The sequence below is a fragment of the Idiotropiscis lumnitzeri genome, chromosome 4 (assembly GCF_059441095.1).
Source record: "Idiotropiscis lumnitzeri isolate Australia: NSW breed Sydney's pygmy pipehorse chromosome 4, RoL_Ilum_1.0, whole genome shotgun sequence".
Classification (NCBI taxonomy): domain Eukaryota; kingdom Metazoa; phylum Chordata; class Actinopteri; order Syngnathiformes; family Syngnathidae; genus Idiotropiscis; species Idiotropiscis lumnitzeri.
This window is the reverse complement of record NC_142394.1, coordinates 24216251-24238156: the sequence shown is the minus strand read 5'-3', so window position 1 is coordinate 24238156 and position 21906 is coordinate 24216251. Positions and strand designations below refer to the sequence as shown.

Here is a 21906-nt window from a genome sequence, read left to right as displayed (position 1 = left end):
GACTCACAGCTTTCCAGCTGCATGATGCACGTTTGCACATCCATCGGGAAGTTCTTCAGATCCATGGGACAGGCCAGCACCAGTGTTATTCTGAGACACACACACACACCCAGTATCAGTTGCCGCTAAGAGGATTCTGTTGATCTTGATCAGCTGAGTAAATATGGTGACGGCTTTGCAGCAGTCGTTGCCGTTCAAATAATTCAAATCAAACTGCAGTTGCCTCAATTGGTCGTCATTCGAAATGAAAGAATTCAGACGAGGTTCCAACGTCAACGACTTTGCCTCGTGCGCCTCAGCTCCGACTGTAATGCGTTTTTTTTTTTTTTCCCGCGGCAGGAGGCAATCAAATCTGGATCGTGAAGAGGGAGCTTTGTAAAACGGCGTTTATGCTCAAAGCTCAATAATTGAAGCAGCAGGAGGATATTTTGGACGTCTTAGGAGATGTTTGGCATCGTCCATGAAAGAAACGAAAGTGAGAGCATCTCAAGGGAGAATATTTCTCCCAATGGCGTTATCATCACCATATCAACACCGTGTACAACTAAATACCACATCGAAAAAAAATTGAAAACAACAGATTGAGATTTTTTAATTTTTTTTTATGAGAATAAAGTCAAAAGATATGGTTGTAATTATTAAACAAAAACAGGACATTACGTCAAGATAAAAAGAAAGTTTTCCCAAGATGAAGTCATGATAATACGATGACAAAGTTGTACTTTTTTTTTTTTAAGTTGTAATGTTCGAAGAAAAATATAAAAAAAAAATATATTTTCATAAAAAAAAGGAAATAATCTTTACAACAAACAAATACATATTTTGTCAAGATAAAAAAATAATTAATGAATTAATAAAGTCATATTTTTCCAAAACAAAGTAGTCGTATTACGACGAGAATTCTTTTTGTTCTCATTAAGAAAAAAATGGAATGTTAGGAGACTAAAAAAAAAACAAATTGTCAGAATATAGCAGAATGAAAAAAATTGCAATACTCTGACATTAAATTCAAAGTTTAAAAGGGAAAGGTGGACCAGCTTCCATGATGTAAATTAGCAAAGAATTTTTAATGACTTTTTAAGATAAGAAATCTGTGTTCTCCGTTACCATAGCGACGCAACTCCCATTGCGAATGAATGGGCCACCACTGATCAAACTTGAAACCGTTTAGCTCATTACAAGTCCCATAGTTTGATTTTCTTCCCAAAATAAAAGCCCACAATTCACACATTTTACTCCCATTTTGACAAAAACTTTTCACATTTTCATTGATTGTTTCATTTGTTTTATTCTCGTAATAAAAGTCAACATTTGCCTTCTGAGATCAGTGAAAGAGTTTCCTTTTAATCAAGGACAAAGGCTAAAATATAAGTAAAAATAAAAAAATAATTTATTTAGTGTTTTTTTTTATTGTGTTTGTTAGTTCAGGAAAGAGAATATAAACTGAATTATACTCTTTACGATCATTTTCACGTATTTCCAAATAGGAAGTCCCTTTTCACATCCGCCGTAGTTCTCCAAAGCATCCCAACGAGGCATAAAGCCATCACAAATTCAACTTGCAAGAGTCAGCAGGCACATTCAAAATGGTCCGATTTTAGCGTCCCGCAAAGTCCAAATTTCGGGGCGCCCCCCCGCCCGCCCGATTTGCGAAGCCAAGAAGAAGCCAAGCGCGGTTTAATCCCGCTTGTAAACGGATCTCGATTGTGCTGCTGTCATGTGAAGGGCTCTCGTAGCTCCTTCTTCGCCTCCTGCCGGTGGACACCATGATGGACGCCGCACGCCGCCGGAATACTAAAAAGCTCCGTCGATTACCGTCGAGGCGAGGCGAGGCAATAAAAGGGAGCGGGAGGAGGAGGTGGGACGGAGGCGGCAATAACTCCTGCAGCCTTGAATTGGACGTCGGCGAGGCGCGATGAAAAGAAAAGCAGCCAGTCCCCGCTCTGACGCATTAATACGAGTTCTGCAGGAGCAGCGTCAAGGTCTGTGCCACGCCGTAAACTGGAAGCCATCAAGTATGGCCTCAAAACTGCATCAAAGTGGCGGAAAAGTCTTCCCTCAAAGATCATTAACATTCGCACGGTTGCTGCCAGCAAGTGATAAAAATGATAAAACACGCCACAAAAACCTGACTCATTTTTCAAAACTAAAATTCAAGTTGACTCATTTGCAGCTAGCCATAATGAGCAATTGTCTGCATAATTCATCATTTTGAAAATGGAAAATTTTATTTGGTAGCCATTAGGGCTGGGTATCCATTCAAATATCCAAAATCGATTCGATTTTCGATTCACTTTGATTTTCGATTCAATCAAAGATTTTATGCCGTACCAATTTAACTTTTGTGTACCTCAGAAGAACCAATGCTGCAAGTAGTACAAACTTATTGCTGTAACTAGGTACTTTAATAAAAATATGACTATTACGCAATTACGAATTGAAGCCAATCCACCATTTTGTTTTTTTCCGCTACTTTCACGGAACACAAGATCTCAAATGAAAGTCATACATCTTTGGGGAAAAACACATTATTAAAAGTATTGATATACGGTTTTATGAATTGACATCGGGCCATGAAGGAAAATCGATTAAAGTCAATGTTTCGATTTTTTTTTTTTAAACTCGACCCGAGTAGCTGTCACACAAAAAATTTGAAAGAACACTTCAAAGGCCAAAATGACAACAGAGAAGCCATCAAATTCCTTGTTGCTAAGTATCGACTTTGGGGGCTGAATCTCCCTGAAAAATCGGACAAAATCTCCAGCATCTTTGATGGAAATGTCTAATTCAAATCAGAATGGCAGAACTTTCTGCGTCTCATCAGGCCTGGTTTCATGAGACTTTTTTGTGGGTTTACCGAATTTCATTTTGCAAAGTCAAACTGGCTTTGGAGGCAGAATTTTCCATCTTGTGCGAATGGCCATAAACGTCAACTCCGACCTGACCAAATTTCATATCGAAAAGTGAAACTGTCTTCCAGGGTGGAATTTCTATTTGAGTCTGAATAATGTGGCAAAGAATACAATTTGTCGCGTGCAAGTCACCGTATGCTGTAGAGCACATTTCCGTTCTTGGAGATGCGCAGCAGCTTGTTATCGGTGGTGACCTCGTGGAAGTTGGCCCCCTTCTCGTTGGCGAAGAACAAGTCGGGTTTCCAGATGGAGTCCAACATGGACGGGTCCAAGTCCAAAGAGTCGTCCGGGTACTCGCTGTACGCCAGACGCGGGTCGTTCCACTGCTGCCTTAAGAAGATGTTCACTCTGTAGTCCTGTCAACAAACGACACGCGAGCGACTTCTCACAAATCGTACGACGACTGAGCTAAGCTTTTCAACATTGGAAAGCAGATTTTTAAGTTTTTCCAATATTTGAGACGGCCCCACACCAAGCTAGCGACAAGCTACAGCTAGCAAGCTAGTAAAGCTAGCCAGCAAAGTCGCTTCCAAGTCAGTCAGTAATCACCGTCTCCATGGCAACCAATAGGAGACACTTCTGACGAGGATCAGTCTCGCCAAGGGGATGACGAGGAGTAAACAACAAAAACTAAAAGCCATGCTAATTGCTAAGCTAACCGAAGATTGATATGTAATTGTGAAACACGGGAATTAAGTGCTTGGGTGATGAGCAAAAGTGGTCATCAAAAAGAAAAAAAAAAGTTCTTTCAAGCCTTTATATCTCGTGTTCCCAAATCCGGTCCTCGAGGGCCGCTCTCCTGCATGTTTTAGATGTCGCCCGCCTCCATCACACCTGATTCAAATGATCAGGATCATTATCAGGCTTCTGCAGGGCTTGCTCATGAGCTGATCATTTGAATCAGGTGTGTTGGAGGAGGGCGACATCTAAAACATGCAGGAGAGCGGCCCACGAGGACCGGATTTGGATACCCTTGCTGGCTGCTAACTTTTTCCATGATAATATTGAAATGAATGAGGTGATTTTTAAAAATTTTTTTTTAATCTTTTGCAGAGTGTTCCAGTCATTCAGGGAAGAAAATAATAATTCTTTGTGTTTCTTTAATGTGCTAATAAGAATTGTTCAAACAGCAGTCTGACTGTTGTTGCATTCAAATCAATTAAGGGGAGAAAGCATGCACACACACAAACACAGGCCATAACGCACCATCATCACAAACACACACACACACGCACACACACGCACACGCACACACTTGTCACGGGATCTTCTAAATGGATTTAGCGCCGGGATAAAAGATGATAAATCCGATTATTTCCGTACTTTGTTGTTTTTCTTTCTAATCTGCTAGCGCGGATTAGTGACCAGTCACTGTTCACTTGCCTCTCTCTCTCTCGCTCTCTCTCTCCTCTCACACTCTCAAACACACACACACTCGAGTAGTTCATTCATTAAGTTAAATATGCTATTTCAGAGGTACACATATGAACTTACAGAAGGCTGCAACTAGATTTTACACCGATCTAATCAAGTGGATTGAAATCGGTCGATATTTTGCTTCTAATGCAAAATCTCTGAGTGACTATGATGTTCTGATTTGCACGAGAGATCATAAGAAACACAACCCTGTTCACCCCAGAGTCATTTTGTGCTGCCATAGGGTATACATGAGACTGAAAGTTAATCTATTTTTAGCTTTGTGGCATGATAACCACGAAGTAAAAGAGTTTCTGTATTTTAAAAAAAAAATTTTTTTTTTTTTACATTAATACAGTTTGCGTTTGAGCATTATACCGGGCAGGTAAGAAATGGACAAACAATGTCGGACAAAATAAATATTGCGGCCTGTGGGTGCCGGGACTTGTACAACAAAGCCAGCTTCTAATATGAGACAAAAAGAAGCCGGCGTAGGCTAGTTGGTGTAGCTGGGAAGTTAAGTGTACGTCAGACAAAAAATGTCTCTGAAAGATGAACCCAGTATCAAAAAATATCAAAAAATTGATGAGTTGAAAATAAATTGATTAATTGCTGCACCTCTAAAAATATCGATGACGAACCTCCTATATCACAATTTGGTCAATTTAAATTATTATTATTATTATTTTATTTAATTTTTTTTACAAATTTTTACTAACGGGTGTTATTTATTTATTTATTTTATTTTTACAAGTCACTGACCAATCAAAAGTGATGAAAATGTGTTGCTTTCTTTTACGATACCGTGTTAATGGTTGAACAAATATTTAGGGGGGGGGGGGGTCTCCTGAAAAATTCGGATTTTGGAGGCACGTAGACTTGTAAGACGCATGATGTAAATACAAAACTTGCAATCTTACATAAAAATGCTACATCAGAGGTGCGTCACATCATAAATACGTTAAACAATGCGTAGATTATCTTCCTTTAATTCAAGTCAGTTTAATATTTGTATTACATGCGTCTTTTAATTTATTTCTAGTTGTGTGTTTATGCACTTCTAAGTTTGCTATCCAAGTGACAAAAAATTCAATTGCGCATCCCAGCCCGAGCAACACGCCGCACGTGCACGCTTGCTGCTCTCTTTTATCAGCACTAATGGAATTTCCGTGTAATGACGCCGCCTCAATCGACTCCTTTGTGGGGGCGCGAGCGGGGGTGCAAATGGGCAACCAGGTGAGGCGCGAGGCGGATTCAATGAGGCAGACGACGGCAGCGGCGGCATTCATTTAGAAATTCCACAAATATCTTCTTGGAGGACAATTGGATGCTTGTCACAAGTGTGGAAATGAATGCGGAGTCAATGATTTTGTGTGTTGCATTTTTGAGCATTTCTTGGCTTTTTAGGGCTGCGACAGCGTCAACAGAAAGTTCTGTCTTTATTCGCAGGCACGTCTCAAAAAGACGGTGGAAATTATTTCCGTCATTCAATTAGTGTCACGAACGATTCATGCCGGGGGGCCAATTCCGATTTCGATATGAATAAAGAGGAAATGGCGAATCTGGGGTTTTCGTTATCTAATAAGCTCAAAACAATTTTTAAAAAAATAAATTAATAATTATTATTATTTATATATTTATATGAATTAAAATATAATTAATAATTGTAATTATTAATAATTTAACAATAAAAAATAATGATTTTCTCGGTGTGTAATGAATTTCTAAATGAATTTCACTTTTTGAATTGATCTGAATTTGATTGAGATGCACTAATCATAACATAAATTACTACTTTCTCGGCATGCACCGTGATTGAAAAAAAAAAAAATCAGAATTTGCCTGGAAAAGTTCTTTTATTTCAGTCGTTCAATTAAAAACAGTGAACGTGACTAAACAGACCATCTCTCGGGGCCAATTCCTGAAAAAAAAAAAGTTTTGAAATATTCAGATATTTTTGGGAGGTGGTGAATCTCAGTTTTTTGTTCTTGTCGAACGGCAAATTTTGCAACAGAAAATCAAAATAAGACAACTTGTGAAGTGTGATTCAAAACATTTTCAACAGTAAACATCTGAAGTTTCTCCTTTACTTTAACAGTGACATCATTCCTATGGAGCTCTGGTGGCAAACTCAAGGCCCGGGGGCCAGATCTGGATCTCCGCCACATTTTATGCGGCCCATGAAGGCTTACCACAATTTTTGCTCCATGTTTATTTCCAAACACAAACACACTGAAAAAATGCTTCACTTTCCTCAAAAGAAAATATTGAAGCTGTTGGCGCTTTTATCTGAAATGCTGTTAAATCTATCACTGTAAACGCAAAACATAAGCGGAATATTTCTCTTTCTATTTCCTTGTGAACCGAAACTTAAAACCGAACCGTGACCTTCGACATCGCGAGTATACATTCATGTGGTGTCACCATGACAACCGGCTCGGCTCTCCTGAAGGCAACCGGAACTACGACGTGGACACGGCGGCTGTAGCGCTTGAACGATGCAGAGAACTTGATTTATTTATTTTATTTTTTAGTCACACTTCATCACGCAGAGCGACGGACTTACCATGGTGGTCTCGGCAATCGAGCCAAAGCTGTTGATGAAGATGTTGCAGGTGACGTTGACGGGAGGACCTGAGAAGGAGCAGAGCACGACACATATCAAGCCACGGGAACGTTGTTCCACGAGTCACCGTTTTTGCGATCAAAATGATCACGCGGATCAACAATATTGTTTCCATTTTCTAAACGTGTACGATAAAAAACACGCAGTTTAATTTGGAAAACACAAACTGCCGATCCGAATTTTGCCCCGCGCAGGTTCGAATCCCGCTGACAACACCAATATGTCGTAAGACACAGATAAAAGACTGGAGGTCCCACCGAGACTTTTCCAAGAGCCCAGGACTCAAATAATTCCACAAAGTCCACACGAAGTCTAGGAAAGGTGAGGACAACCAAAACATTGAAGGAGATGTTGCCTAAAAGGCAACTCACGAGTGCAAACGTGTTCAAGAGTGTCAAGTTTTACCGGAAAGCCCGTTACAGCACAAGTGAAAATGTCCACCACGACGCACACGAACATGCTCACAGAGACACACGCGGACACCCAGAGGTCAATCAAAGTGTTTTATCGCCCTTCCTCCGACACCACCGCCAGCCGCCATCTTGCTGAAATATTAACACAGATGAAAAATCCAGGACCAGCGTCCATAAATTTCTTTCAAAGTCAAACTTGCTCCGACATAAACATCACTACGCTCTGCAAGTATAGGTGTGTGCGTGTATGTCGTGTCGTGTGTGTGTGCCATCGTAGAATCAAAATCAATTTCCACTGCGGATGTAAAGAGTTTACAAATTATAATTTCATATTCTGAAATTGTATTTAACAGGTGACGCTTGTTGATGCTGATTTTAGTGTCTGGGTCACCAGTCCAACGTTCCATATTAACGTGATAACTGCATCTGTGTGTGTGAGTGTGTTTGTCTCTCTATACTTGTGTGGACCAACCTAGACAAAACACCCTTGCTGTGAGGACATTTTGGCTGGTCCTCACAAAGAAAATGCGAGGATGAACCCCATCCATCCTATAAAATGTTCTGTATAAGTTTCATAAGGAGTGCGTGTGCGTGTGTGTGTGTGTGTGTAAGTGGTGGTAAACATCAGCGAGTGCATTATGGGCCTGTACAAACATGGCGGCAAACAAGCGGCAGGGCCCGGCGCCGCCATGTTGACTCCAACCTCTAAACACGCCGCACTTGTTTGTTGGCCTTCTATTATTTATGGGATTTATTTGCCTTCAGGTCACAGCGGGTTTTGGGCGGGCAAACACACACACGCACACACGCCGGCGCAGGCACGCTCACACACTGGGTCGAGCGCTTTAATATCCTGCTGCAAGTCGGTGTCTAATTCCACAGGCGGGCCGAAGGAAGGAGTCTGGATTACTTTGATGGCCAATTACTCTCCCTGTCAGCGTGTGCGCATCCCTGCAGGCGCTTTCCCTGTGAGTGCGTGTGTGTGAGTGTGTGTGAGAGAGAAGCACAATGGTGGTCCATTTAAAGGGGAAGGATGGTGTAAGAGGGCCAAGAGGGCACAAGTGTGGCGAGCTTTGATTGGACCGTGGATGGCCTGGCTGACGAGTGGGCGGAAAAAAAAAAGGGCCTTTATCGTTCCGGTTGGGAACGTAAACACAACAGAATCACAACAACTAGATGACCAGCACATACCGACATGGACTTGGAAACTATAGCGTTATAAAAAGAAGACGGCACCAAAAGACTGCAGACAGAACCTATAAACCCACAGAACATAAAGCTTTACAGAATCCAGATACGAACAATAGTGCTACAGAAGCAAGAAGAAAGAACCCATCAAAAGCAAATAGAACAAACAGAATTTTTTGTTTAACCTAAAGAACATCAAGCCTGACGGAGAACATATAAGATAGAGATGTACAATATATCGAAAAATTATCAATATCGCGATATTGACCCATGCAATAATTTGCCTCATGGAATTGTACGCTTTTATCCGAATTTGACAAGTCAGACACAAACTTGCATCGCCACCCAACTGTTGGACACCATCTCTGGGAATTTCATTTAATATGCGACGAATATATTGAACTTGCTTATTTTGCTGCAAAAAAAGATTCTTTCATGCGATATAATATAAAAATGTCCCTTCTTTAGGCACACGTCAAATATCGCAATAATATTCGATATTGCGATAGTCAACAACCATATCACATAGCGCATATCGTACAGCGCCTACCTAGAGGCCTACATAGCCCATGTACAACCGACCGAAACTAAAACCTGAAGAACTTGACGCTCTATACAAACCGTATACAACCTCGAGCTATCGAAACCAAAAAACCCGGAGAGAACCTATAAACCAACAGAACCTAACGATTCTTTTGGATACGGTCATCATCTGAAAGAACCCCCTCAAAAATGAGATGACACATCTCAAGAGGTCATCCTTGAAATGAGTACAGATCCAAAATGGATAGAATCCAGTGATCAAAAACTCAGATACAACCAATAAAACTTACTGGACGTGTTGTGCAGGATAGAACAAACGTCAGCCAGGTACTGTTAGTACACAACCCAAAATTCATGCGCGCCCCAAGACGAGCCTCTCAGGGGATCTCCCATGATGCAACCTCTTACCCACAGTTGCATCTGAACCACTAACACATTACGGTGAGAACTTGATAGGGAGAAAATCTGAGGTACGAGCAAGCTTCAGAAATGTTGCTCGGGGGGGCGTGAAAGCGGATGGAATGAAGAAAAGTGAATCGAGGTGGACGACGATACGGGACAAGAGATTTGAACGTCTGACGAACAGCTGTTGCAAAACGGCACTTGTTTGTTTACATTCAAATTATTATTATTCAGATTATGAATCATGTTTCTCTCTCTCTCTCATCCACAAAAAAAACCAAAAATCAAAATCACTCGACAAACAAATTGAACCACGAGGTTGGTCACGGAACCGATTCAACTTGTGAGTCAAGCTGCCGCAGTATTTTATTTTCCAACAAATAAAGAACAATCAAAGACCGCCGCCATCCTCATGATCCTGAGTGCAGAGCTTGCGGATGTTTCAGCGGACGTAAACAAACAAACACAAAGACTTTTGGCTGAGCTCGTTAAAGCAAGAAAAAAAAAAAAAAAACGGAATTTGTGACTTAATGAGGATTCTACAGCTTCATTAAATATTCATGGCACTGGCATGCTGGAGAGTTTACCTTTATTGCGCTAATACCCGCATTTACTGCACACGCTAACAGCTCGCGGGCTGAGAAAAAAAAACAAAAAAGAAAGCAAAAAAAAAAAAAAAACCCCATCAGGCATCTTCCAAAATAGAAAGCCAGGCACATTTTCTTTTCCGCTTCTACAAACCACGCAGAGTCCTCACACCAGCGCAAGAAAGAAAGATGCTCTTTGTCGCAGCCAATCAATAAAAAGCGCAGAGAACCTCGTAACAATCTTTTTTCTTCCTGCGAATCTTTTAATGAAGTCGCTTTTGTGACGCTGACGTTTGAAGAATGCAATCGCTGCGTGCCGCATTTTTATTGTTGTTGTTGACTCGACGTGACGGCTAACACTAAACGCTTCAAGCTGCTTTATTTCCTCAAACTTTATCGCGCCGCAACACACGCGTACACACACAGTGGTGCTAACATTTCAATGTATTCTGTCAATAAAGGGAAAAGGAAAGAAACAAGGAGACAAAAGACGGGAAGGCGTGGCAGTAATCCTTGTGGCACTCCAAAGACTAAAAACGGCGCCAATCGTGACAGGTTCTCAAGCAGCTTAGTCATGAGACACCTTCAAAATCAAAATCAATGAAAACAAGCGGCTGAGGCAGTGAGCCTTGTGGAACTCCAAAAACTAGAAAGTTTACTCCATCACTTAATTTAGTGCCGTATCTTAACTCATTCTCAATTAAACAGAATTTTCGAGAAGCTTAGTGATGTGAAGCGTTCATCATGTGTACTCTGTCAAGTTAAACTCGTATCTTGATGTGTTCTAAACCCCGATACTTTTGTAGACTTTGAGTCATGTGCTGCCTTCATACCAAGTACATCAACTTAAAGCGGTGTGGGAATGGCACTGACCCTTGTGGCACTCCAAATTCTCTCCTGTGCAGTAGTGTCACATCTAGAATCATTTTCAGTCCAAAAGAATTTTCTAGAAGTTCGGTGACATAATGCCTCTGTAATGTGTACATCAAAAACAAGGGTGGGCATGGCATGGATCCTTGTGGCACTCCGAAGAGTTTAGTAGGTCAGTAAGTCTAGTTTGTCATCATAGATTGGTCTCAACTGCAGACTTTTCCAGAACATTACGCATGCGGTGCCGTAATATTGGCGCTTACAAGTAACACAAGTGGGTCCGGCATTGAGCCTTGTGGCACTCCAGAGACCTTTCATCTATCGGTCGGTATAATCTTGTATCGTGATGCGTTGTCAAATTTTTGAAACTTGCAGACGACTGCGGCGTGTCGATCTCCACGAAGCATTCAGCTCCAGTCAGAAAGCGATCACATTCACAAAGCTCAAACGACAGTCCGACAACGTCAAGTGTCCCGGAAAGGTCGGACCACAAGCTGACAGGACCAAACCGGTCAAATATTTGAGTTAAGATCAGCACACAGTCGGACGATTTAGCTGCTTTTGAGCTCCACTTTGTTTTTTTAATCAGGCCGAATTTCAATTTCAAGCTTCGGCGGGCGTCGTTAGCCATGCAGTCAGTGCAAAAAAAAGTGCTTAGAAAGGGATTGACGCATGTGCGCCTGTGACACTTTTTGGATGTTTAAAGTCATGTTCGGAACAAACTCGTTCATCTGATCGGACTATTTCTTTGTTGGCCAATTCAGATTTTAGCCGAAATCCGATGGAGTTTGTGTTCCAGAATAAAACGCGACTTGTGACGTGAATGAAATTCACCTTCCGTCCGCCTTTGCTCGCGGCACCGTCCGTTCGGTCGAAACAATTGTGACATTCGTCGCCTTTTGATGATGTATAGTTCAAATGAGCGCCTGACAGCGGTTTTCCATTTCCGGATTTTTCATAGTTAGTTTTTTTTATTCTGCAATAATAGTTTGATACACCCGAAAAATGTGGTCGCGCATTGATATCTCAAATTTTCTTCTGACCCAAACTTGGTCACGTGACGGCTCGTATCTCAAAAGAAGCACAGTGCAGACTTGTTGATTCTTGGCGGACTTCCTGTCTTGTCACCGTTGACTCCGAGCGGCGAATTCCCGAATTCCTTTTTGAAGGCCAAGCTTGAGGCTGCTCACACGTTTCCCGTCATGCTGCTGTCAATCGCATTCTGTCGCTTCACTTCCTGCCAGCCTCTTTAACTTCATTAGTACGAGACGTGCGTGTGTGTGCAGTTGTGAGTCAACACACTAAGCTGCAAATAAACAAAGGACAGAGTGAGGAAAGACGTTCGCAGTTTAATGAGGTGCCGACTTTACACGGGCGAGTTGTTTGAAAATGGAAAATCCACTCGCAGCGTTTCGGACCCCCCAAAAAAAAATCCTTTCCTGTCGCCGTGCGACCACTTGAACGTTCTCATGATGGCGCTTTAGATGTTTTAAAGTGGCGTCACAAAGGGACTTGGAATGTTGTCTTTGCAATATGTTATAACTCGGGCTGTCAAAATGAAAGCATCGACTCTGTCTCTGTGTTTAAGTTCCCACTGGGTCTTGCAAACCAACACTGCTGGAGTGCGGCGCTGGTGGGCAGTTTTGAGAAACGTTTCCAAAATAAATGTCTCCATTTTGATCGTATTCAAGAATCCAAGAAAGCTATTAGAACAGTCTTTGAATTTAATACACTTTATATTTGGTGATTTTGCATCAATTCCAAGATATTATTCAAGTAAATATCTGTTATAAGCTTCGCGAAAAATGTGATTAATCACAATTAATCATGGATTTTTTTTTGTGTGATTAATTAGTTAAAAAAAATGAATCAATTGACAGCATTAGTTATAACAGCTTGCAACTACGGGACTAAAGTGGATATGTTTTGTGATGGAAAAAAAAAATGCAGACCATCGATAACCGCGTCGCCGCCAGTTGATTACAAGTGTTGCACACTTGATAGCTTTGCACTCCCCTTTCGATCTTCTTTGTATGCAAATGAATGTTGTTTTTTTTTCATTTTTTTTTTTTTTATGTGCGCCTCAATGTCTGAGTGTTTTACAATGCATGCAAATGCATCTGTTAAAATATATGCATGAGTGCGTGCACGTGCGCGTGCGTGTCATTTAATGCCGTGTTCTTGGCTTGGTTTTGCGCGGACAGACATTTTCTATCCTATATGCTCGTGCGTTTCAACGTGCGCTTTGGTTTAAACGCGCGTACGTGTGTTCGAGTGGATAACTTAATGAAGTGCGTTGCTGCTGTGCTTTTTAGCTCCGTTTTGTGCAGACGGACATTTTATCTCCCCGTGTGCGCGCGCGTGTGTGTGCGCGCACAATTTAATGAAGTGTGTTGATGCTGCGCTGTTAGCTTGATGCTTTGAATCATCTTGACAGGAAAGAAGATGTATCATGGCAGCTGAGTGCACACGCACAAATACACGCACACGCGCACACACGCGCATCCAGGTTGAGTCACAGTCACGGTCTATATTGAAATGTCATATGAAGGTAAGGCTATGTGTGTGTTTGCCGCGGGCGCGCTGCTGTAAACATGTCGTCAGCCTCAAAGAAAAGCGAAGAAAAGCGAAGCAGGCGTCCATTGACAATCGCGCTCACTTGACTTCAACTGCAGGCTGAGCTCCTCAATGCTTGCACAACATTTGGCTTCCATTTCACGTTTCATTCATACTGTGTTGTTTTTTTTTTTTTCTTGCCTTTTTCTTGTCATCAAATGGGACAAAATGTGAAAAGTGCAGTCAGACATTTAAAGAGGGAAATATACGCTGTTGTGTCAAATTCAGCTTTCCAAGGTCCTGTATCATCCAAATACAGTTGGTACCTTGGATTATGGGTTTGATTTATATAAATCCATTTTATACAGTGAAATGAATTTAAAAAAATGTGAATTGTGAATTGAAAATTATGAAATTAAATTAAAAAACATTTTTTTGTGCTTTTTTTCATGTTGATTATAGAAAAACAGCATTGTTCTTAATACCCCCCCCCCCCCAAATAAACTATAAAGCTTTTTTTTTCCCAAATACAGCGGGACGGCAATTTTTTAACTTTTCAAAGCTGGGCAGTCCGTCCCGCCAGCCCGGCCAGACGCCCATTTTTGAGGCGAGGGTTGGGGGGTTGACAAATTAAAAAAAAAAAAAAGGGCTCGATTAAGCAAGGCCTGAGGTGGATTTTAGTCCGGCCCACGAATTGGCCCTCATGCGTGTGATGTGGTGACGAAGCGGCCAAAAGTTCATCTCAACCTACTCAGCGAAATGGGCAAAGGACAAAAATAGCCTCGGAATGCGTCAAAAGCGCCACTTTCAACCGTGCGTACTTACTTGCATTGGCCACATTGATGGAGAAGAAAGAAGAAGAATGGGACGACGAAGAAGAAGGAGACGTCAACCCATTTCGGTTTGACGAAACACCATAATAAGCCCATAATGAGGGGAGTGGATTTGAAACGTAAATTAGCCAGCTATTGACCAATAAATAAACCTCTGCCATTAGCATCTTTCCCGCGGCAGCGTCATGCATGGATGCTTTTTTTTTTTGGGTGTTGGCGACAATTTTTATAAATAAGGCCGGAGGGTCGAGGCCGGAAGGGTACCAAGGTCGCTGCCGGACGGCGGGGGACTGCTTGGCAGTGACAAAATCTGTATATTTTTCTTAGTTTACCGCAGTTTTTCTTTTGTGGGAAATACTTTTTGGCAGCGTTTTATTCAAGTATTTTTTTTTTTTTTTACCTAAAAACAAAAATTGTGGATACAGTACTGGCCCTGTTAGAATTGGTACCGGCCCCTTCTACAGGTATTGAATATATAATACCGTAAATTTAAATGATTTCATATTTATCATCTTTATCCTGTATTATTTAAACCTATAAATAAAACCAATAAGAAAACATTAATTCTGTATGAGTAAAAAAAATTTTGGGGGGAGTATAAAATATTATATAATATGTGGATTATAGTAAAAATAAAATATGTGGAATAAAAAACAATAATGTGTTGACTTTATCATATTTATGAAAATTGAAAAAGCAAGGTCAAGGTATGCGTTGGCCCAACACAGCGCCATACTGTTCCCAGGGCCATCGAGCCCACCATTAATGTCAACCCTGCAACTGTGCGAAAAAAAAAAAAAAAAAAAAATCAAGCATTGGGAGTATTTTCTGGAAAAAAAATCACCATGCTTCATTTGGTCAACATTTTGAGGAAGAAAGTGAATTTTAGAAAAACGCAACAAAATGCGGCTAAGAAAGCCGCCACGGTCGTAGTCGCATGCATCAACATCACAACTCAAGGAAGGAAACACATTTTTGCAGTTATTAGGGTTATTACTCAAGTGCGAAAAAAAAAAAAAGGCCGGGAATGTTTTCCCACACACGCAGCATCTCCGCCCACGGAGGAAGGAGAAGAAGAGAAAGAAAAAAAAAAAAGAAGGGGGGATCGTGGGGGAGAAAAGAAAGAGGAAAGTACCTTTCTTGTGAGTAGCTTCATTTTTGGAGCCTTTGGGGTCTAATAATCAAAAAAAAAAAAAAGATGACAATTAAACACAACACAAATCGTCCGTTTGTTGATTTTTCTTTTTCTACTCAAGACTAACAAGAGCTGAGCAACTACTCGTTGTTTGTCCCGTTTGAGGAAAACAACGCGACTATCAGGGTTGGGGGGGGGGGGGCGCCATGGCACGCTGCCAACAAGGGAGGGGGGGGGGGGCGAGGGGCACGTTGGCAGCAAGGGTAGAAAGGGGGGGGGGCAACATACTGTGAAGGCAGTAGCAGCAGGGCAGGGCGGGCGAGGGTGAGGGGGGGGGGGATGCACAAGTCTAAAAGAGCAAACTGCCAGAGTGCAGCGGCCATGGAGAAGATAACGAAAAGGAGGAAGAGTGGAAGGTGTGGAAGTCAAACAAGCAAAATGCACGAGTATCTTGTGAAATGCACTACTTACTTTTTTCGAGAGGGATGATGCAAAAGGGGGGCGGGGGGGGGGGGTTTCGGAATGCATCAAGACTACATGTCAAAATGGCTTCCTTTTCATTTTAGCCATCGCGCACAGGGAGTGAGGTCACGGTGCGGCCTCAACGTCGCCACGACAACCAAAAACACACTCTCGAGTCACATACTTCATGTTTGTCCATAAATGACAAACTGCCTTCATCAAGCGCCTCCTCATGAAATACTTCAAAACCACCAAGTAGCACCATCATGACCAACATTAAAATACAGTAGCATAGTAGGCCCGAGTGTTAAAAAAAAAAACGCCTTGATTTGTATTTATTCATTTTTTAAAAAGTTGAAGTCACTTTCACATTATCCACATTGTAGATTTTAATTCAGAATTTTTGGGCTGTGCCATTCAGTTCGGGGTCGGCAACTTTGGCCAATTTCGAAAATCGCGTGCTGAAAGGACACCGGACAAGCTCTACTTTTCCGACAACACATATCTTGTCAGGAGGGATGTAACGATATCGAAAGCTCACAATTTAATTTTCTCGCGGTATTCACATAAGTGTACGATATTTCTTACAATATCGTGGGAAAGCTCCACCATCAGTGACGTTTTCCTATGTTGTCAAAAAGACATTTTCAACGACCGTGCATATCACTTCTTTCCCCGTTCATCCACTGGTATTTTTGTTGCAGCAATAATTATCTCACAATAACAAAACTGTCCGCTGAGAAATGATCTGTTCATTAATTTGGCAGTATTCGTCACATTTTTCTTATTTATAACGTTAGAAATGTGCTTACGATGAGTGATTCCTTTGCTGAAGTCCAAAAATTCTAGTCAAGTCATTATTTGCGGGTGACAGAGACCAGGCCAGTCCGCAATTAGCGGAAATCCACAAATTATTGTCTGTCTTTATAAGTGCATTGAAACAAAAAAAATAATGCTAATAAGTGTTTTACACAAAAACAGGGGTAGCACTAGATACTAAAATCACATTTGTCATCCAGGGAACAATTACTAATTCCAAGTCATAACATGACCAAACCAAGAGAGACCAGACATTTTTTTTAATTTATTTTTTTTTTTTAGAAATGTGATATAAGCGCATCTTCATATTTATCAAAAAAATGAGTTTACTGCCACCGGCGAATGCGGTCATGCCTCGCTTATATGGCCGTTCACTTTTTGCACATTCAGTGATTCGCTGATTTTTATTTATTTTTTTTTAAATTCTCTTTATTGCTCCGATTTTATGATTACGTTTCCACATAGGTACTGCTGACTCAGTTAGCAAAAAAATGCAAAAGTGCACAAAAGACAGAAAATGTCCAAATTCTGGTATCACTTAAATGAGCTCATCTAGAGCGGCCAAATGTGGAAGATGTTCCCTATAAAATCAAAGTATCAATATTATAAAAAATGGATGCATGGACTTTTTTTTTTTACACATTTCCAATGCCACTTGTAGCCGCGTTGTCACGCTTCAACGTCAGGCGGGTTGAAAGATGGACTCGGGGTGAATTGTTCTCCGTATTTCGCACTCTGTCGACTTTTACCTCTGCGCACGGCCCAGCGCTCGTGTCACGCTAAACCCCGGTCTTAAATCGAGGCTTAAAATCGGGATTAAAAGTGAGCCGTAGGCAGAGCTTAGCCCCGGGCTGTCCCAGCATCACGCTAGCTGACATTCAACGCGCGCGCACCACCGCTATTCCCGCCGTTATCCTGCCGCTCAAACGGGAGCGCGGCTAATTAGCAAGCGTTGGCGTTGATAAGGAGACATTCGCTACAGGTGTGACGGGATTCCACGCGGGCGCTAACGTATTAGCATCACATTAGCTGCCACACGGATACAAACGGAGTCAGTCAGTCATGTTGAAACCTCCTGGAAGGAATACATTCATTCAAATGTTCATTTATTACTTTTCGTTTTGTTATTTTGGGGGGATTTCGTTTTTAAATGATTGAAAGTGCAGCAGTCACACTAACCTATTTGAAAATATATATTAAAAAAAAAAAACATTTTATAGGGAAATTTAACATGTTCTACCGGGCTGATTCTATTTTCTCTTTCCGAAATTCTGAAGGAGAATTTTCTGATGGTTAAACGTAGCTTAAGTCAGATCTGCTTGAAAAACTTTATTTATTTATTTATTTTAAAGCAAGGCCGCTTTAGTTGTGTAGCGCATTTCATACACACGGTAACTCAATGCGCTTCATGTAATTAAAAGCATTTATAATCAAAATAAACATTTAAAAGCAAATTGAATAAATGAAAAGTATCTTATTAAGAGTGACAACATTTAAAATTTATTTTATTAACAAGAGATTTAAAGACAAAGTAAAGAAATCAAACGTAGCTTACAAAAAAAAAAACAAGGTACAGTGAAATTGATTTTAAAAATGCTTTAAAACAGGGGTGGGCAAACTTTTGGATTGGCGGGCCACAATGGGTTCTAAAATTTGACAGAGGGGCCGGACCAGGAGCAGATAGATGGAGTGTTTTGGTAACCTCACCTCATCGGAGAAAAAAAATACATTTGATTTTAAATGAAAGTGAACGAAAGCATTCCAACAATATATATGTGTTTGAAAAACCACAGTATTTAGAAAATAAAACATGAACAAGGTTTATTCCATTTTTTTCAAGTCCGACGGGCCGGATTAAAACGTTTAATTGACCGCATGTGGCCCCCGGGCCGCAGTTTGCCCACGCCTGCTTTAAAAGGCCTTAAATATTTGAGACGTGAGAATTGGTCGTGCTTCTATTAAATGATTCAAACTGCTGGCCTTAATTTTCCATTCCGTTTGAATTGATCTGTGTTTTGTTCATTTTCTAACTGCCAAAACAAAAACAAAAACAAACTAATTCATAAAAAGATTACATTTTCAATTTTCTTTTCTTGCAGTTCATCCTGTTGCACCATTTTTTTTTCTGTCAGTCTCGTTTTTCTCACCCTTGCTTTTCTCCGGTCTTCCTTTACTTCTGTTCTTGCTGTCCATCCTCTCTCCTTCCTCTCTACCTGTTCTCCGCATTCTTTCCTTTTGTTGCCGTCTTCAAGTCATCCTGACTTTTCCGTCATGGTCAGTCTGCTTGGTATCGTCGTCGTTTTTCCGCTCTTCCTTTTAATCACGATTTTTCCCCTTTCGTCCCATCTTCAAGCTCTTTCCGTCTTCTGCTTGTCATCCATGCCGTTTCTGTTCTTCCTGTCTGCCAGTCTTTCCCGTCTCGCAATTCTGGCTGTCTTCCACCGTGTCCCAAACTGACATTTGGGAGTTTCCACGTGACACCCAAAGCGTGTGCTAAGCTAAAAGCGTCCGAACTTGTTCTTGGTCAGCACGTCATTCGCACGCTACCTCCCCCCCCCCCTCTTAAAATGCTTCCCCCAACACCAAGCTCATTACTGCATGTCCAGTCGTAGCATTAAGCGGCCATTAAGCAAGTGCTGATCGCGGCAAATCAACGTCAGTGCTGACAGATCATAAAGCACAGCCCACCTGGACACTCGTTTACTTAGCGTGTTAGCTGACTCACATTTCGATTAGATAAGTGCTCCGTCACACTGCTGCTCGTTAGCGCCTGGTGTTAGCCAAAGAAGCGCAAATAAAGCATTATTAAACACAAGTAGCTCATGTTTTAGCGGGAGTAGCTAATGTGTGGCATTGTTTAACATCATTGTATTCGATGATTTAGAAAAAAAAAAAAAGCTAACGGAACGGTAGAGGATGTTTTCGCTCATCTATTTCATGTTTTAAAAACAAAATGGCTGATTCATACTTTGTAGAATGTTTCAGCTTTATCAGCTTTCGTGCAGTGTAGCATTAGCAATGTGCCAAGATTTCCTCAAGACGACAGTCGGTCAAAATTCCGTCTGGTTGGATTGACCACTTCGACAGTTCACTAAAATGCTCGCTAAAAATCTCTTTTTAGTGCTTTGGTCGAAGCGAATGACTGAAGGATTGTGAACACGCTGAGCTAATTTGCAGTTATGGAAGTGCGACAATAAACACATATTGATAGAACGACAGACAAATAAGTAAAACACATCAAATATAAAGTGTAAAATAAATAAAAGGTTTCAAAAGATAAAGTCAAGCTCAACTAAAAAAAATGAAACTTGAGCCTCTTTTTAAAAACATCAACGCTCTCGGCGGCCCCATCGTTTGGGCCGTAGTTTTCAGAACGACGCCTCGCCGTGGGTCTTACGAAAAGGCCAGTTACCGGAAGACCTGAGGGTCCGCAATGGGGTGATATGATACAAGAAGATCTGCGAGATATGAGGGGGCCTCGGCCAATCAAAACCAGTCGTGAAACATACAGGGAGCCAACGCAGGAATTCTGAAACTGACAAACTCCGGAAACTTGGTACTCGGGTTAAAAGCAATCGTATTGTATAATTGTAATTTGTCAACTCTGTGGAGTCGACATTATTTCTTCTCAGAAGGAGCTTGACAACGGCCATATTAAATGCGTGTGGAAAGGCCAACGTCTGAAGAGAACAATATTTGGGTGGGTTTTGTGTGTGTGTGTGTTGTGTTTAGTTGCTTTTGTGTGTTTCCCCAGCATCCCTGCGTGTGTGCGTGTGTGCGTGTGTGTGTTGGCTGTTGTCGTCAGCTCTCGATTGCGTGTCAGAGACGACTGAGCCGAGCAGCACTAGTTTGCCTTTTTTAACTGGAGCACACACACACACACACACACACACCCCCCCACACGCACACGCACACACTAAAGTGCATGACAAAGGAGCAAGTGTGAGCTGTCACGCTCCGCAGACGACACGACGGCCGTGACAGAGCGCGGACATTCAGGTCACCTCATCACAATTATCTTTTAAACGATCCCCGAGACGAAGAGGGGCTCGTCCTCCTCCTCGGACGTGTCGCAAACATCAAACGCTTTCATTCGTTACGCTCATTAATGAGGCGCTAACGCGGAAACGCAAAAAGCTGGCCCAGTTTGGCGGAAGAACGCGCTTTCTGTGATGCATCCACGACAGGAAACAAGCACGTCAGTCCAACGCGACCGCTAGCTAGCTAATGCTAGCTAGCTAAGCTAATGCTGACCGGCAAAAAAGGGTCAAATGCCCAGTTCTGAAAACCAGCTATGAATGCCCAACCAATTAATCCGTCAGTTTATTTGTTTTGTTGGCTGATATCAACGCTTATGAAAATAATCATCGGCTGGAGTTTTGCCAAAACCAACGGCGACATATTCTTATTTTCTCATAAAACAGTAAATGCAGTTCAGCGGTGGAGTCATAAAGATATCTTTCTTCCATCGTGTACTAGTCGGAGGTCCAACCCCATGCAATACAGTAAAAAAAAAAAAAAAAAAAAATTATAAATTGCGCCGACGTACTTCTTGCGAACAATCACATTAGCTTGTCACGAAAAAGCTACTGCAGCCTGTCGACCGCGAGTTCGCCGCTAATGCTAAGGTAGTTGGCACGACCAGTGAACAACCAAATGAAATGTTGTATCGGGAGTAGCGGGGAAAAAAAAAAATCCAACAGGCATGATGGCCAGTCAAAAGTTGAGCTGCTTGACTTGTTGCTAAAGTGAGAAACCTGTGACATGTGTCTTCAAGGGGGGGTAGCGTCCAATCAGGGAAAGGGGGGGGGGGTCTCTACAATTGTCATTGTATGTAACTTATTACCATCAAGAGTATAAAAAACAAAACAAAACAACAAGCAGTTAGGATAGCATGTGGCTACAAGCAATGTAGCCAGCTAGCATCAGAGGCGGGTAAAAAAAAAAAAAAAAAACATCCTGCGAGCCGGGTGCAAAAGAGGGCGGGAGAAAGGCGGGGGGCAAGAGGGCGGGGGTCTAAAGATCAAAACATTTTGTCATTCATTTACCTTTGTTCCACACTGAAAGTTGAGAACAAGCACATGAGATGATTAAACAGAGTGTTGGCATTAGCATTAGCATTAGCATCAGTCAGTCAGGGGTGT

General features: G+C 41.6%; 1 protein-coding gene across 2 annotated transcripts in view; it reads right to left on the bottom strand.

The window, feature by feature from the left end:
• The window catches only part of glra1 (glycine receptor, alpha 1), a 47364-nt gene that overhangs the window by 13758 nt on the left and 11700 nt on the right, over nucleotides 1-21906 (bottom strand). The window contains exons 3-7 of one of the 2 annotated variants that reach the window (XM_088294203.1): nucleotides 21811-21822; nucleotides 15482-15520; nucleotides 6895-6962; nucleotides 3045-3268; nucleotides 8-90 (exon numbers count right to left, since the gene is read on the bottom strand). In XM_088294203.1, coding sequence (XP_088150329.1) covers nucleotides 8-90; nucleotides 3045-3268; nucleotides 6895-6962; nucleotides 15482-15520; nucleotides 21811-21822 — 426 coding nt within the window. The remainder of the gene's footprint in view (nucleotides 1-7; nucleotides 91-3044; nucleotides 3269-6894; nucleotides 6963-15481; nucleotides 15521-21810; nucleotides 21823-21906) is intronic. The other variant, XM_088294202.1, reaches the window with a different exon arrangement.